The 18,698-nt window shown below is 39.7% G+C and overlaps 1 protein-coding gene across 1 annotated transcript in view; it reads left to right on the top strand.

Annotated features, from left to right (window-relative positions):
• Positions 1 to 18,698, top strand: part of itga9 (integrin, alpha 9) — a 50,859-nt gene that overhangs the window by 6,399 nt on the left and 25,762 nt on the right. Inside the window, exons 5-15 of the mRNA XM_079248576.1 lie at positions 463 to 530; positions 3,198 to 3,327; positions 3,455 to 3,540; positions 3,620 to 3,682; positions 4,158 to 4,295; positions 4,717 to 4,822; positions 5,907 to 6,001; positions 6,585 to 6,675; positions 6,969 to 7,014; positions 7,140 to 7,294; positions 9,480 to 9,643. Coding sequence (XP_079104702.1) covers positions 463 to 530; positions 3,198 to 3,327; positions 3,455 to 3,540; positions 3,620 to 3,682; positions 4,158 to 4,295; positions 4,717 to 4,822; positions 5,907 to 6,001; positions 6,585 to 6,675; positions 6,969 to 7,014; positions 7,140 to 7,294; positions 9,480 to 9,643 — 1,142 coding nt within the window. The remainder of the gene's footprint in view (positions 1 to 462; positions 531 to 3,197; positions 3,328 to 3,454; positions 3,541 to 3,619; positions 3,683 to 4,157; positions 4,296 to 4,716; positions 4,823 to 5,906; positions 6,002 to 6,584; positions 6,676 to 6,968; positions 7,015 to 7,139; positions 7,295 to 9,479; positions 9,644 to 18,698) is intronic.

Raw genomic sequence — 18,698 nt, 5'->3', positions numbered from 1 at the left:
TAAAATGATGAAATTCTGTATGAAAAATAATGTGCTATAGAAGTTTAGGTGACTGTAAATGTAACTTTATATATTTTGATGTGTCATGTGGAGCCATTTATTGAAGATTGTTCTGCACCTGAATTGTTCTCCAAGGTCAGAGTTTCACTTCCATCGTTACTACACATTGCCAGAAGTCAGAAACACTGTGCATTGGAACATATTTACAGTGCATTCTGCATGGATCCAAGCTCAATATTTTTGTAACCTAAGAGCACCGTGCTCCCCTTCCTCCCCCAACTAATAGATTTTTTTTTGTTGAAAATGGTGTTGCGCCCTTTCTTCCAGTCTGCCTTCTGCCCCTGGATTCTTCTTGGATGGGACTGGGACTTTGACTAGCTCCATATGGAATGCAGGAAAAACTCCAGTAAATGCTGGCTCAAGCACACAGTGAAATAATTTGTGGTTTGTTTTTTCTTGCAGACTATAAGCAAAAGTATGGGGAAGAGCATGGCTCGTGCCAAGCTGGGATAGCGGGAGTTTTTATGGAGGTCAGTAAAAGTATGTAATCCTCTGTGTCTCTTAGTCAGACATGGTACTGGTTGCTCATTCACATCCATACTGAAAGTCATCAGTCACTTCACTGTTTAAAGAGGACCTGTTGTGGTTTCCTTCATTTTCTGGCTTATAAATGTGATGTTTCCGTGCTGCAAATTTTTCATTTTGTAACAATTAAAGAAGCACCCATCATCGGCAAAATCTGAACTGAGACATACAATTGAAAAAGTAACTAAATAAGTAATAACTTGAATTGCCAAACTAATGACTTAATTGATGAGCTGACGAGTGTATAAAGAGCCACTTTAAAACAATAAAGATTGTTTTTTACTTCAAATCATTAGATGTTTTTCTAGCAAATACCAAGAGTGAAATCTAAAATGAGTGTTTCCCTTCCATTTTGATCCTGTCATTGAATCTTTTTACGTTCTGTATTTTCTACTTACATACCTAAAGACACCATTCGCCTTTACTATCCTTCTCACTGTGTTTTCTCTTTTTATAAGGCTCATTTTCTTCCCTTGAAACGGTGATCACAGTTAACACTACCACATGCCTAATGCTTCAAAGAACCTTTTTTCTCCCTTCAGTCTTTGTTGACTTTGACTCTGGTATTCTGAGGATAGTTAGCAGACGTTCTCTGAGGGCGAACCGAAGGGAACCTTCTCACAGTTGTTTAAGAAGTCAAATGATGTGGAAAATCCAAATTCTACAGTAAGATATACATGAGTATTTATATCAAAGCCACCAGCACTCTGCTGATTAACTCCTGATAAGTGTTTTAACTTGTGTTTCCATCAGCAGATAGGAAAGGCTGTGGCCAGTCTGTACGACCTCTGGTGTGGTTCCACAAGATAAAGCGTTTAAAAAAGCAAGAGTTTCCTTTTCTCTGTTACTTAAATGCACTTGTGTTTTTTGTATTCACACCTGACATCATTCTTTTGTTGAACAGTAAGTTTTGTATTCACTTGTTGTGAAGCAGATTTGACTTACAAATGTTTGTGGAAGTTAATTAAGCAGGAGAAAAAGTGCATTTCTAGGAATATGTTGGAACTTGGAAAATGTTTATTTGACCATGTAGAAATACTGCTTTCAAAACATCAGTCGCTTAATTCTTTCCTGATGTTTAGCATTAGTGCCATGTTCTGTAAATGCTCTTTTCATGTCTCAGATTACAGTAACGCTCAATTTAGGACGTGGAATAATTTACTGTAAGTAACTTAAATGTGTCGTCCGCACAGATGGGTGGAAAGGTTTCATGAATGACACTGGAATAAATTTCATATAATGTAATCTAATTTGTGTAATTTTCTATTAATTATTGGAGCTAAAAACAGCAAACCAGGCAATTTTTCTTTCATAGTTGGAACTTTGAAGGGTTAAATCATTATATTTAATTTTTTCACTGTTAAAAAGATCAACGAGACATTTGATCTTGGCTGATGGAAAACTGGTGGTAATGTTTTTACGAGTTACATTTAGATCAAGTTATTGAATAAGAAAACAATGTGGAGATTGTGGTGAGAAAATGATTGTTTGTAGCAGCCTCATACTTCCCCTATCTTTACAAAACGGCACATGTAACACTCCTACAGCTCTCAGAAAGCTTTTCTATTGTCTTTCTGTCACTCTTTGTGTTATTGGATTATTTCATAAGATCTTGTAAATTTAATTACAAACTCTTTGATGTTTGTGTTGCAGCAAAACATCCAATAACCTCTGGCTCACAGCTGCTGTGAACACTACGAGAAGCATGTGATATCCCTTCTCGAAGGCCTATGTAGATTGTTAATGGCAATTCTATTGCAAAACAATTAAGCTGTGAAACATGGCACAGGTGAAACTCCACGATGTTGTATGTGAGATGTGTTAGTTTGCATCATATGAAAGCTGGACATACTAGCCGAGAGAAGACTTTTTGGTTTCAAGAAAGCAAAGACTCTGATAGCATTAAATTCCACAGTAACCCTACTGTTTTATAACCATCATCAAACTGATATTTTTGTGCATAAAGAATGTCAGAGTAGACATGTTAAAGCATTTCTACAGCCCCCCTTGTCAGGAGAATGTGAGGAATTTAAAGAAAAGGTGTCCAACTGTTTGAGCTTTATCCTTGTCTGAACCTTGCTCCGTATGCCTGGTGGTGCCCAGATGTTTGACGCCACAGCATAGGGGAAGGCAAACTGCTGAGTAAGGTCCTGACTGTGCTGTTTAGTTTGTTTGTATGCACGAAGAGTTTAGGTGGTGAATCCACATCCCCAAGTGGAATCATATGGGTTAAGGACCAAGGATGCAACCCCCTTTTGTGTGTGTGTGTGTGTGTGTGTGTGTGTGTTTGCAATCAAACAGAACATCTTGACTGATATGCTCTTGTCCCCTACAAAGACTGTGATCAACTCATTTTTACAGCCTTTAGCTTTGCTTTGGCTGTGGACTCCTCAACACATCACAGGAAGCTGCTGGCATGCCATGTGGATGTGTGTCTAGGAGCAGATAGCACAAACCATTCTGTGGCATCGGTTAACCAGACATCCACCCAGCAGTGTTTTTCTTTCCTTTCTTTTTTCTTCCTGCTCTCAAATACAAACTTATCACGGCACAGATAGCAGGAGAATCCCTGTCTTAATCATCTGCATGCATGTGGGGCTTTTCCTTCTCAGGAGCTGGTGGTGATGGGGGCGCCGGGGTCGTACTACTGGACTGGGACTATTAAAGTGTACAACATGACATCTGATACTTTCTACAGCCCAAACAAAGACAACATTGACTCCCACAGATACAGCTACCTTGGTAAGAGAGAGGACATTATCAGCTTCATACGGGCTAAAGCGAGTTTAAAAAGATAGATTGTTTTTCATGTCAAGTACAATATATCAGCACGGAGGAGCTGTGACTGATCCGTTTTCTGCTTCTCCAGGTTATGCGGTGACTGCAGGACACTTCTCCTCTCCAAATGTTATAGACATAGCTGCAGGGGCACCTCAGCACAGCGGCACTGGAAAAGTAGGGATTTCATCTCACGCTTCGAGTTGAAGTCCGCACATGCTGCTCGCTACACTGATTTTGTTTTTCTCCTGTACAGGTTTACATTTTCAAAATTGATGGTGTGTCTTTGGTGAAGAGTTTTCAAGCCTCAGGGAAAATGGTATGAACCAGAATGTGGCCTTGTATTGTTCCAGAGATTTTTTTAAAAAATTGTCCTCTTTTATTATTATTATTTTCACGCAGTTATACTATTGTTTACTGCTCTGCTTTCTTGCATCAGAAACCAAACAAACATGTTTGCCTGCCATGTAGCTGACTGCTGAGATACATTGCAGACACAATGCTCTAATTGCTTTGTTGTTAGAACCACACTGTTTATGTCTGTGCTCGTGTTTAGACAGCAACAGCCATTTCAACCACAAACCAAAACCGGCGAGGTCGCTAATGCTTTTCATGCTGAGTAAATAAAGGAAAGTCACAGTTGCTTGAAGACATAGGTTGTGCAAATATTCCTTTTATGTTGGTAGAGATTTAAAAGCAGGAGCGAATTCAGTGAGAGCGTGATGTGTGCTTTAAATGTATGAAGGTACTGCCTGTGATCTGACCCATTGCTCTGTGGCTCGACTTGGTTCCAGATGGGCTCTTACTTTGGCTCATCATTGTGTGCAGTTGATCTGAACCAGGACGGCCTGTCGGACCTGCTGGTGGGGGCACCCATGCACAGCCAGCTCCGGGATGAGGGCCAGGTGTCTGTGTACCTCAGCAAAGGCAATGTGAGTGAGATATGTGAATGAGCAGGGACAAAATACAGTAACTTGTAAATTTATTTTACTATGTGTACTTTCTCTCCCTGTTATCCAGCACATGTTCATCTGTACGCTGTTTCATTTGTCTCTGACCACGTAAATCATCAAGTAACCAGACAGAAACAGTGAAATGCAGTGTGTTATTGGGCAGTGTGGTAATTTGAGACCTGAGCTTCTGTTGTACTTTTTTTTTCTTTAAGAATTATTGCAGCTATCTGCTAGTTTAATCTCTTGGTTGAAAGACTGCTATCTCCAGATGGGTCCATGAGATTTTATCGAAGAAATGCTGCAGTAATTTTACAGCAGCAAGATACTTTGCGACTTTGGATTGTTTATGGTAACTCTTGATCTAAAAAGTCTTCTCTGACTGCATCTTGTTCCCATCCAGGGTGTGATGGAGGAGGATGTCATCTTGACGGGTGACAATGCTTTCAATGCACACTTTGGAGAGTGCATCGCAGCGATCGGTGATATCGATGATGACGGTTATCAAGGTTAGTAAAAAAGAGACTAGAAGCGAAATGTTTAATTATAAAGAAATATTTATATTTTTAATTATGATTCCTTTGGGGTTTTTGGGTCAGAATTTTGGGATATTTAGCTTAAAGGATGATAGTGTGGAGGAGAAAAACATATATTTATCTCTCACTAAAGATAGATGTCATGTTCTGTCTGTGCACATAATTTTAATGACTCCAGTGATCTATGAATCTTCAACACAAAGAATGGGCTCAGCTTGGTTGCATTCAATGCAAATGAAGTAAATAGTGGCACAGTTTACAATGCTCACATTAGCCTGCAAGCAGAGGATGGATGGTTGAGATCCCATCTCAATCATCCATCCTTTTTCACCCAATCAACCAGACACAAACCATATTATGCACCAGCACTCACTTATACGTATACATCATCTGTTTTCTTGGCATCCACCTTGAATCACAGCTTGCAGCTTCTGCCTGTTTTCATCTCTGTGTGAGATACGCCTGAAGGCGTGCAGCCTGGCACAGCATGTGTGTGTGTATGCGGAGAAAGATGGCAGCTGGGAAGTATAAATCATTTTGTTACTCATCACTCTTGGATTGCGGAAAGAGCCAGGCTGACTGATGTGTAATTATTTACAACTGAACTGCTGCCATTTAATTTCAAAGCGCTACTGTAAATTTACATGTGGCCACATTGACAGTAGACTTCAATTCTTGCACGATTTAATAAGTCAGAAATTCTCAACGTTTCTGCCTGTAATGCAGCAACACATTGTGTAGAAGGGCTTTGGTTTATAAAAGGAAGTTCATATATGGAGTTTTCTGTTGAAATGGGCTAAGCAAAGAGTGTTTCAGTGCTCTTGGCAGCACTTTATAGTCTTGTTTCCACTTTCTCAGAGGTCACACAAGTTTTATGACCACTAACAACCCTTAATTGTCTGTTATGAGGATTGGTTTCAGGCCGTGTTTCCCAAGCACAAGCCATCTGGAAGTATACAGAGGGTTAATGAAAGCTTTTTTACACACGCAGACACACTCAGTCATTTGTGTACTCAATCATTTGTGTGACATTTTTTGTCCTTATATGTCCTGGCAGACGTAGCTATAGGAGCACCTAAAGAGGATGGCTACGGAGGAGCTGTCTATATCTACCATGGAGATGCCACAGGAATAACCAGAAAATACTCCATGGTAACTCATATAATTTCATCTGATATAACCATCTTATCCTGTCATCCACTGTTTCATCATGTTGGTATTTATTCGTTTATTTACAGCTTTAGTAACACATGCTGTGTCTTGTTAAGAAGCTTGAGGTTCCCTTTAATTGCGAGTTAATAGCTGCGTGACGAGTGGAAATGTTGCAGCTGGAAGTTGCATGCCCCAGTTCATCCTCTCAAGCTGTAACATTGTCCAGGGTCACAACAGAAACACAGTGAACAGACCCACTAAGGTTTCCCACTTATTTTCTTCTAAATGAGCCCCAGTGGCCTCACAGGCTAGTTTGGAGGCGCAGTTCCTTCTGCTAGTCTTCTAAAAGGGGGAAGCATCTGTTGCTGGTGTTCAAACCACCTTCGATACTCGTCTTTGAGAGAAGGAGCTCTGAACTCATTTCCTATATTCAAACTTCTCACCTCATTTCAGTGGTTGAGTGTGAGAATCTGATCATTTATTGTTTTTTTAAACACAAACAAATCACACATTGGGGCCTTTCGTCCATGTTGGCTCGCATGCCCATATTTAGTTACGTGACAGCTGGTCTCATTTGTTCCAGAAACTGTCTGGACGCAGTGTAAACCCTGGCCTGCAGATGTTTGGCCAGTCCATCTCAGGCAATGTGGACATGGATGGCAATGGATACGCAGGTACGGTCATGACATCTTTTCATAAGCACGCGATGAAAATAAAGCACATCAAATGGAAAAATATTGGATTGCTGAATATTTTGCTTTCTCTCAGCGTTGTAGCGTCTTATTCTCAGGCAGCTGCAGTTTCAGACGCGATAGAGGCATCTTGTTTACTGCATTCCACAGCTGACAGTCAGTCAGAGCCAGAATGACAGATGAGGATTTCTGTGCATTGTTTAGGATTTGTAGGTGTAAAGACTGCTGACACTGGATATTGCTTTATAGTCATATCAACCATGTCTTTGCTACAGATATCACTATTGGAGCTTTCATGGCAGACAGTGTGGTGCTGCTGAGGTGAGTAATCGTCCAATTCTCTGTGATGCTGCAGTGAGAAGCAAAGCAGCATTTTTGTCTTCTCTGTTGTCAGAATGTTTGGTCTCTCCCACACTGAGTTTCTGTTCTGGTTTCTGTGGTTGCAGGTCTCGGCCTGTCATTACAGTGGATATTTCCATCTTCCTACCCATCTCCATCAACATCTCTGTGCCGCAGTGCCACGAGGGCCACCAGAACCTAAACTGCTTTAATGTCACTGTATGCATGCGATTCCGGGGACGACAGCTGCCTGGACAAATAGGTGATAAATTCTGGTTAATCAAAGTGTGGCTTAAAAAAAACAGTTTGATGGGCTTTTAATCTACTAGTTTAGTGTTACGCCAAGAATTAAAAGGAAATATGTGAACCCATCATATCTATTAAAGAAGTATACAGTTGGAAGTCTTTAGTGTAGCTTAGTATACAGAATGGTATCTGAGAGGAACGCCAGCCTTGTTTTCTCTGATACATTCTTATACCTTTAGAAAAAATTAAAATACAGTTAAAAGTTAGTGAATCGTATTTTTTTTTTTTAATTATTTTATTTTAACAAACATCTTGCTGTTTGTCAAAGACCTAAATGGGCCTAATGAGTGTGTAAAATACTATTTGAATTGATCACTATGTTTTTCTGTGTCTGCACAACCGCCGCTCAAAGTTTATAGGCCAAAACATCCTGATTACAACTAAATGAGAAAAATGAGCAGAGGGACACGCCAAGGCATGCTTATAATGGACTGTGTGAAATAAATTATTTTCATAAGTGAGTAGGATGCTTTTGAATCAATTATGTATTTTAAAAAAATAAATACTGAATAAAAAAAACTATTTTAAATGTATAAAGGTTGTCCTTGAAAATGTAAAAAGATAAATATTAAGTTAATAGTAAACACCAATATATTCCGTCAGCTTGCACAGAACTCATTCTGCAGTTTACTCTACTTAGGTTACAAGAATAATGGTTCATGTGACCGGGAGAAGCATTTGTAGATGGTGCTTAAATCTCTTTAGCTTAGCGTTGTTTAGTGTGAAGAAGCACTTTTCTAAACTGCTCAAATATTGAACATCTCAGCCCACTTCAGCTCAGCAAGCTGAGTGTGTGAGGTGTTCATTTCTAGAGGGGGGAAAAAGCAAATCACACACAAATCTCTGCTTCATCATTGCTCCTAAATGTTATTATTAGATATGCAAATGAGCTGTGTAAAAAAATATGTACAGCATTGCATTAAGTGACCAACTGTGATTTTTTACATTTACATTTTCAAGCACTGATCTGTGCTTAAAAAAAATGTCTCCCTGATGATGACCAACATTAGCCAACAACTACTCTTTCTGTGTTGTCTGACAGTATAATTCTGACTTCCAAAGCTTTATTTAACTAAATATGTTAAATTTTATAACCACACTCATGCTGACTCACTTCAGCCTTTTGGGCAATGCTTGACTCAGAATAGCTGATGGTTTACTCTCTCAGCTTTTGCTAACGGACTGAAGTGCAGTCCAGTTCCAGTGTTTGGGTGTGGTCACTCGCAGAGTCAAACCCCCCCACCCCACCCAGGGGAACAGGAGCCCTGTCGTTGCATAATGATTGTGTCCTGGCTGGACAGAATAAAGCCTCTCTGTTTAGTCATCTGGCGATCGCTATGGAAAGTGGAGCGCCATGTGTTGGGTGACACCCATCATGAAACCTTCCTTTACCTCCTCTGGAATGAGCTCATGGTGTTTTACTTTGCTGGACGACATAAACAGTAGACTTTGGTCCTGCTGGGGTGTGTTTACTGCCCCTCCCACTGTTTTACCAGTATGACACCCTCTTTAGGAAATTACGACAGAATGGAGTTGATTCATTCAGAGAAATTGATTTAAAATGGCCAAAGACTCATATATGTTTAGCTAAAAGTTGACTTCTAGTTTGTTATTCATGAGTTGCTAGTAGATTTCACATTCCTGTCTCTCAGCATCATGTAAACAGTATCTTACTAACAAAAATGTTGTTACTTGAGTGTCCCATTTTATTCAGGAAATAGAAAAATTCCTTCGCCTGAAGTTGCGTTCAGCATCGGCTATAATGAAAAGATGCAGCACCCAATGCAGTTTTGCTATTTTTCATACCTCTCCATGACTGGTTATTAAGTATTGGTCATTTTAGAAGCAAAACTATGAGATAATTGAATTATATCTTCAGAAATTTTCACTGTTTTCATGTTACAACCCAATTTAGTTTGCAGTACCCAATAATCTGACCAAAAACTGTTTCCATCTTCCCTCTTAACTCATTTTAATTTGACTGCAATAGCCAATCATTTATTTTTTCCCATCTTTTAATGATGATCACCAGAAAAACCAAACCCTGCATTCCTCAAGTGTTTCCCAGGATTTTCTTAACTCGAAAGAATTATCACTGCCGGGTGATGTGATGCGTAACAGTGTTTCTGACTTTTTCTCAGAGTTGCTGTACAACTTGACTGCTGATGTGGTGGATAAGCGACAGAAGAGCCAGCCTTCTAGGGTTTACTTCACTCACAGTGGATCTCAGGTCAGCCAGATGAGCCAGCAGCTGAGCTTGGACATCAACAAACAGGAGTGCCAGCGCTACACTGCCTACGTTAAAGTAAGTTTGGGTCGTGTGGTTCCGCCCCTGGCTGTGTTTTTCCTTCGTCATGTCCTCAGCTGATCTCCCAGCTACTTTCCCATGACACAGAGTGTTCTTGTCCTGCAGTGCTGATTTGTGACACAAGTTATTTGCTTATGAGTGTTTTCTTCCATATTTATTTATGTAGTCTTTGGGTTGGATCAAAGTGTGTTTACTTCCTGCTAAAATATTTGGCAGAGCACAGCAACAGAGAAATTAAAATGTCAAGATAGAGTGAGGGCTGTGGCATCACCCATAGCGTCATTAGGAATGGTTTCTGTAGCAGACGGCCACATCTTAGCAGTCATCTGCTGGAAAGTTATTTGTGTCACCCTGCTGGGTTAGGTTAAAGGTAACATTCATGAGCTTGATGGTCCCTGAACTCATGCTGCTCAAGTGTGCCTCTGCAGAAACAGGAAACAGAGTCTCCTTTGTCATCTCATAGTCCCTCTATTGTGTTTCACTGTGATTTAGTCTTGTGGTCACGGAGGGTCCCCATCCTGAAGGCACCATCCTTGTCCTGCTGCTTTAATTCGGAGGCCCACGACTGGCCTGTAAATTTCACTGGCATTCTTAATGGTGCTCTTGAGGCGCGTTCACTGTGGGAGGCAGGACTGCCAGCTGAGGAAGGCTGTCATTACAGCACCCCTACTTCAACTATTCAGGCTATAATGAATGCACTATGCTCAGACCCATTATATTTTTATTCAACACAGCACACATGTTACAGTTACCAAGGTTTGTTCCTGGAAGACTGACATGTTTAACCTGGACAGTTAAGCTCTTTTAAGAGTCTAACATTTCTATTTTAATGTTCACTTTTTTCCCTCCAAGTTTTTCAACACAAACAGCATTAATATGAGAGTAAGTGGTGCAGAGTAGAGCAGCGCTTCTGCCAAGAGTAAATCTGACATTTCAACACTTGAACCAAGCATTATAAAGGTTTGTGGGTGGCCAAGTGAGTTATCCCTCAGTTGTAGCTCGTAGCTGCCACAAACCTGTGGCATCTTTCTGGCTGCGTGAATAAACACACTTCTACTTAAAGTGCCATCCATCAGGTCAGATATTACTTCAGGGGGAAGCACTGTTTCACTTCTCTGCAGGTTAGTTCAGGCACTAAAGTCACTGGATGAAATACACTTTGATGTCTGTAATGAAAAACAGAGTTGTTGACGGTCATAACAGAGACTGAGCCATCTCTAGAGCTGCAACAAGGCAGACTTGGTTACATTTACATAGAGCAGGCTGACTGTTTCCTGTTGTCAGCTTTAATGCTAAATGTCTTCAGTCACCTGCATCATGCGAGTGGTTTTCTTCTCCAGCTTTCAACGAGAAAGTAAAAGAATGGCATCCTCAAGTGAATTGTTCCTTTTGCTCACAGTGAATGTTTAATTTTGGAGAAGACAAATAAGTTTTGGGGTGATTTCTGGAATATTTGAAAAGGTTTTACTGAGGTGTGAATTGCATGGCCACATAGTCCACCTGCTCAGCACAAAAGCAGAAGTGAGTTACCAAAAGTTGTAAAACCACACAGGAATGGAAAGGTGTGGTCCCCAAATGACATCCTTACCAGACTGTTTACAGGCTGAATGGACTTAAACATATATGAAAGTTAACATGGCCTGAAATTACGACCTGATAACAGTTTTGAGATGAGTTTTTGTCATGAGGTAGCATGTGTTAGGCTTAATCTTAAAAGGAAAGCTAAAGAAATCTCCACAGGGTTGATCTGACTCTTTTAGAAACGGTCTTGTCCGCTTGACCAATCGAATCATCTATCTACTTCATGCGTCTGCCCCGTGAGCCAGTCCTGCCATTCCTCAGAAGAGTTATGCTAATGGAAACCAGCTGGTTGCTGGACTGCATCCTCTCTGGATGGGGGGGACTTGTGCACCTCACCCCACCTTTTTCTCAACCAAAACATACAGTGAAAACACTGAGAGTAAAGTCTCAACAGGGTGCTGTCGTGTCAACTGTAACTGCACGCTGGAGCTGCTTATGGAAAACTCTCACGTCAGGGTTGATTGCTGAAGTCCTGATGCATGAGGGCCAGTGGAGGCAGGCCATGAGCTATTCTGGGCCACTCTCACGTTTATAATAACTGTGACCATCTGTCGACCCCTTTTGTTGTCTTCATAAGTTCCTCATTTGTCTGCCATAACAGTAATGAAACTATAAAATCTTCATTTCTGACTGCTCTTAAGTGTGATGAAAGTAGAATGTAGTTATTGTGTGTGCGTGTCACAGAATATTGTCCGCAAGGAAGGGATTTATTTATACACTCAACTGCCACAAGCACAAGCACCTCTGGCAGAGCGACCAAGAAACAGTGAATTTTATTGCTTAACTGGCTTTCAGAAAGTTGGCCAGTCAACTGAGAGAGGGCTTTTAGGGTAGCGTGCTGCAAAGAGACTGATTTTTAGGGCTACATGTTAGGCTAGTTAAATGACCTGGATTTTCTGTTTTTAATTAGATATGTGGAGCTGCAGACGAGCCTGATTGGTTTATCAGTTTTAAGAAATGTTGGCGCAATTTCACCATCTGAAATCAAATAAAACAGAGGACCTACCCCTTAGTAGGTGACACAAAACTGAGAACACAGGAGCTGATAGTTCAGTATCTCACTTTTTCAAGGGTAATTTCTTCTGAAATTATGCAGGGCTTCCTTGTTGCTCATTTTAAGCATGTTTACTTTGGCACTGACCATTGCCATACCAGTCCTCCAGATGGTCTTTGTTTGGCTATTTTTAGCTAAATAAACTCCATGCTGGCTTTCACTTGAGTCGTACTTCACATTTTAGGGAGGGAAAGCAGTTGTGATGACTGATGAATGATGAGAAGTTCAGATGACCTAATGACAGAGGTGCTGTGTGTGAGAAGAACGTAACTCATTTCACAAGGAAACCACTGACTTTAAGCAGTTTTTCAGTTTGATTTGTTTCATTACTTATCTTGTACAACTAAGAACTTTAACTTTCTGCCACGGTAGCTTGGTTTACATAATGCATTGTTGTAGCATAGCTTAAATATTTGAAGTATGGATTTATATTGATGGGAGATATAGTGATACACTCAACCGTAAATTAAAAAGTGTAACAGGTGTAATGTTAATATTACTTTGTGAAATGCGTATTAGTACAGAACATGTAGCAATCATTATTCATTCTGTCAGGTACTATTTAAGTTCAAGTTGACCGCTCACTTAGCTTGATTTATTGCTTGTCTCAGTAAATACAGTGTAAGTATTTCTTTGTTAGGTGTTCTGCACTTTATCCGTGTTTACGTCGTTGACTGTTCATCCATCATCATCCGTGTCTTTACTGTGGCAGTCCCATTACTGTGGAGCCCACGTGAGCATTGAAATCATGCCAAAAGCCAGGTCCATTTCTGGTCAAGAAAGGTTTCTCTCGTGAGGAGGATCTAAAATAAGCACCGAGCTGTGTCTGTAACAGCTGTGTCTTTAATTTAGCTGGTAAAGCTTCCTACTCCCCCCTCCCTCCCCACAAACACTTTTTTTTAATACTCTTCCCTTAGCCTGTATTACACTGTGTCCTACATGTATATCTCATGTCATCCCAACATTTGTGTGGCACCACTGGAGTATTTCGAGGTCCATCAAATGTTATTTCGATGGCTGCTGTTGTTGCTGAGGCATCTCTGTGATGCACATATATGTGGTAAAGCCAAATGTTTCTATGTCCTTTCTGGTCTCATATGTCTGAATGGAAATCTTGACTATGCAATACAGTGCACGGGATTTTCATGAAACATACAGGCACTGATGGTGGTCTTTAAGCTTACAGAAATAACTATGTTATGTCTACCATTATTTCTGCAAACTGATGATATAATTTGCATGCTGCCTCTGTGTCAATATCATGACTTTTATAGCTTGTTTGAAAAGATTTTGGTGAACTGTTTTCTCATTTATTTTGTTACAGATATCTGTCTTCCATCTAGATTCAGTAATATAACATTAGTTTGATTAATACATCTCCCAGTCCTGTGCGGGTCTCCCACTTGTAACTCCAATAATGAGGGCATAGCTCCAAAGAGAATGTTGTTTTTTATTAAAAAAAAAAGTGAATTAACATTCATTTTGAAAATGGGTGTTTTGCTTAAATGTTTAAGCAATAATGCAAAAATTCACAAGCTGCAGATTCTTGTGAGCTTTAATGTTGTGTATGATAGCAGACAAGTACAGGAGTCTGACTCCAGTTAACAGTTTGTTACAACTATATATAAATAAATGCCAAATACTCACATTTTGTACTTCCAATGGTGTTTCTGTAAGTATTTTTTACTTTCAGACTGTAGGATGTGACTCATAGGATATAAATGTGCAACCTAAAACATCTGGATAATTCAAATGAAATATCTGAACATGCTTTTTTTTTTGATTGACAGATTGCCTGATTGTAGTTGACCTTCACGCTTCAATAGAATCCACTAACCTGCTCTTCAAAGTTAGCCTAAACTAACGTGAAAAATCAACTACACTTACTGTTTGACCCTAGTCTGCTCTCTGCAGACAAACAGGAAACCCAGGAGAGTAAAGTGAAGCAGGAGTTCCTGTTGCTGCATCCCACACAGTCTCCAGTGAGACAAAGTCTCAGCACCGTTTGGCATGTGGAAACAGAGAGCCATGCCACACTACCTGCTTTGTTCGCCCCTTTAAAGTTTAGCAGAAATGTGCTATTCCCTTGATGCTACCCCCTCCCCCCATTTCATTTTGCTCAGGCCAAGAAAACTGATCCAGTGAAAGTATTTAACAGAAAAGTAATCAAACCCAGCTGTCTTCTGTTACATGTGGCAGAAAATCAAGCACCTATTTATGAAAAATAAAATGAAAAACTTTTGAGAAAATACAGGAGCGGTGCACTGCGATGATAAATCAAGTGGAAAATGTAATCTACACTGTCATAAATAAGTTCAGCTAAATACTTTGGCCTCAAGTGAAAGTGTTAATAGCCTTTACAGGATACTAAAGGAGAAATATTCAGGTTAATTTTAGCTCAGGGTAACATTTTCATCAGGATTTCCCTACATGGTCGTGCCAACAAGAACATCAGACAGTTATTCTCCAGGGCTGTTTCTGGAGTGCACAGCTTTTGTTACAAGTCAGATTTCTCATGAGGTTTTTCTGTAGCGTGCACATGCAAGCTCTTTGAGAGGTATTATTTTTGGGATGGCTCATCATTAGACTCTGTTGCCATAGTAAATCCATCACTGTTACACATATCAAATCTGACCAAATGTTGGGTAGATTTGATGATTTGTTGATTTTGGCAGTTTATGCATGCCGGGCAGAGTGTTTCTGCAGTCTTTTGGCTGGGTTACTGCTGCACGATGCCACCACAAGGCAACTTAATGGGTGGCCAAGTCTGACCGCAATGAAAGAGTTTCTCTGGCCATGACTCCCACTTCCACTTCAGAGGAAACAGTATTTGAGTCCTCAGCCTGAGCGGAAGCAAATGTGCTGCCTGTGACGCCACGATGTGTCTTTTTGAGGATGCCCCCCCCCCCCAAGTCTAGTTAAGAGAGGGTTATCATTTCTCATTCATTTGTTGATGTATATGAATGGTGGCGTCAACATCAAATTTCGTTTCCTGTATGAACAGACAGGATCTTCCACAAAGGAAAGCCAACAAATATACAGTATACACGTGACATTTATTAGCGTCCAGCCCAGACTTTATGCTACTGAAGCATCATCAAGATTTGGCATATATGTGTTTGCATGCTGTAGTTCTTATCAGGACTTTGTCTGAAAACAATGGCTCCAACAATAACAGTGGAATAAAAGTAGCCCAGATTTGTACATAGTGACGAAATGAGCTGCAGGAAGCATCTGGAGACCACCTCTATCACCAGGATGGAATAGAGTCAAACATACTGATAAAAGACACTGAACTCCATTTTTAAAAACTGAATGTTTTGGACTGGACCTCCCTGCTGACGTCTCATCATCAGTCAGAGTAATGTTTCCTCATGAGGCTGAAAAAAGGTTTTGTTTTTTTTATTTTTTAAATAAATGTTCACAGCATGACCATAGTAGCAGTTCAGAAGCTCTAAACTTTGCTGTCGATCCCATGTTCTTTGAAAACTGATGCTTTTTTTTAAGGCAATTAATTCTGCAGAAATGCAGATGACATTCTTCCTGTTTATGCTCCGGGAAGATTTATAACGATCTTGAAGGAAGTAAATCTCTCAAAGGCAGGAAAGCTTCAGTGGCTTGTTGTTCTTTGTAAACACCAACGTGACTCAAAAATAGAATTCTGATCCTTTTAGTGATATAACTTTATATAAGTAGAGCCCAATAAACACAATCTGAGAAAGAAATTATTCCCGGAGCACTCTGTATTTACCCTCCCTTATTTTATCTTAGTTTCAAACAAAATCCCACAATAAAAAAGTCTAATTTTTCTTTGGAAGCTGTCATACCAGATTAATCACATAAAAAAAAATCAATTTAAGGACTAACCTTTTATTGCTTGTTTGAGCACAACGATGTGTGTTTAGAAACAGCCATTTCCTCAGTAGCCAAATAGTATCACCATGTTTCTTGCTCCTTATTTTTGTTCATCTGTTTCCCTTAAGCGAGTTCTTCCAATCCTCATCAAAATATAATACAGACTTAGAAGGAAGCTAGATCTGTGTTATTTCTATTGAATAAGTGTTCGCAACACCCAAAACTTCTTCCTTAAAAGGATGAGTTTAGTGCCTTTCGGTCTCCAGCAACAGGTTTGTTTCTTCTGAGGAGGATCTTTTTGGTGACCCAAACAATAGAAACCTGATGTTAAAGGTAGATTTGCATAATAATGAATGGAGCAGAAAAAATGAGTAAATGGTACTGAAATTAGAAGTGAAGCAAATAATGTGCTGAAAATATCCCAGTGTGGGAGCTGAATGAGAAGGAACTGGATTATTTAACAGCGACTGGATAGATTTCAGATCCAAATATTACTGTAAAGCTGTTACAGTTAACATTGGCGTTGACTCAAGTTGTTGTTAATAGAATGTAGTAAAAATAACACGCTGATGAATTCTTGTATGTTTGAGCAGTAAACCAATTCCATCTGCCAATTTCCACCAGAGAAGTGAGACACCTTTCTCAGCTCCTTTATAAATCCCAGCTGTGGCTGTAACTGTCCAGGGTCAGATGTTGAATGCCTTCTTCATGATGTATACGAGACTGTAAAAGTTTCCTGTAATTTTCTGTTTACGTGAGCATTGTTTTAAAAAGCAATAAATTCAACACACTTGGGTTCTTGAGGCTGAAAGGCACATCTCCATATCTGCAACATCAGAACTGCCATTTAAAGAAATTTCACTTGAATCCTCAAGCTAAGAGATTCATTATTTTGTGCTTCTGAGTTGCTTAGATAGCGTGTTGCGCGCTACATAGTGTTTACCAGAAGCTTAGGGATTTTGTCCCATGTGTAACGGTGCAGATGGTTCATGTTTCCTGAAACATATGTTCACTCATGGGAGGCATTGCAGCTTACCATCACATCAAACAGCATGCAGTCTTCCAGCAGGCCAGGTTTTGGTGATTTATAATGTTTTTACGGACAAAACAACTCAAAATCATTCTATGGATTCAGGGTCTGTCAGTAGACAGTATATAAAATGGAAGCATAGAAAGAAGAGAAACAACTGACTGAGAGGTGAAGGAGACAGATAAATTATTCCAGACTGAATCTACCTTTTGTGACTTTCATGGTTTCATCATTTGTGATTGTACACACACCTCTCCTCATAAGCTTTTTAAGTAGGAACATCTATAAGATGTTATAAAGTTTCCTGTAATATTGTGAAGCTGTGACTGCAGCTTCTTTTAAATCCCTTGTCAGTGAGTGTTTTTTTTAATCCATGAGCGGTATTGCACAACAGCTTTTGTTTAATTTACTGGATTTGAGTCTGACGCTGGACAGACATCTGAGAATCACTGCTTTCACCACCAACATCAGACAGAGTGAAATCTTTGCCAGTGAGTTGCAGTAAACATGGCTCATGCTGAATGGGAGCAAAGGTATCCTGCATACATTTGGTATGACTGGTTGTCTGATATTTTCACATTACTCAGAACCATTTGGTTTTGGACTGACTGAAGGTTTTACAGTCAAAACTTTTTTTTTTTTTTTTTTACAAATTTCTTGTGAATGAGACACGCCATAATGTGCATGTTAATTCCACTGATTCATGCCATAGTTTCAGAAAGAACATCTTCCATGAAACAGTTGTAATAAAAACCTTAAATAACAAAAGAATATGAAGAGACGATGTAAAGATAACGGCAGAGGGGTAGCTCACAGGATGAAGTTGCTGTACCAGCCTCTATCTTTAAGGAACATGTTTCAGTTCCTGCTTTAGGTGTGAACTTAGAAAAATGACTGAGTCACAGGAAAGACAGTATTTCACAAGTCACACTAATTTTAAACACATCTTAGCACCAGACTTTTTTTTTATATGCAAAAGATTGATCATAATAAGTTTATCAACAGCAATGAAATCGCTGTCCCTTGGTGAGAATTTTGATGATGGCAGCCACCTGCTTTGTTTTTCTCGTTTGAGTCAGTCATTTTCTGAATGACTGGTTCTTGTCCAGTTAAGGGTTGCGGGGAAGCTGGAGTCTATCACAGTAATCCTCTGGTGAGAGGCAGGGTACACCCTGGACTGGTTGCCAGTCCATCATGGGGCCAACATTCATTTGATTGGCTGATTTTGGGTGTAGCAGATGAAAACATGTCTAATACCACAGCTTAAGCACCTAACAGCACACGTAGTATACCGAATTACTTAAATAATTCAACAAATAAATAAGAATCAGGATATTATATTTATTCCAGCAGTTGAAACTAAATTTAAAAAATCATCATAGACACAAAGTAGATTCCAGTTTCATGAAAATGTGACTGCTACATTAAAGCAACTGTTTGACATAGATTAAGAAAGACAATAAACTCTGCTGAGAATGATAAGGAACTCCTACAGAGTTAGAACTGTTCCATGCAGTTTGGCTGCTTTTAAA

The sequence above is a fragment of the Telmatherina bonti genome (genome assembly GCF_933228915.1).
Source record: "Telmatherina bonti genome assembly, chromosome: 11".
Taxonomy (NCBI): domain Eukaryota; kingdom Metazoa; phylum Chordata; class Actinopteri; order Atheriniformes; family Telmatherinidae; genus Telmatherina; species Telmatherina bonti.
The sequence above is the reverse complement of the archived record's forward strand: the minus strand, read 5'-3'. Positions and strand labels throughout refer to the sequence as shown.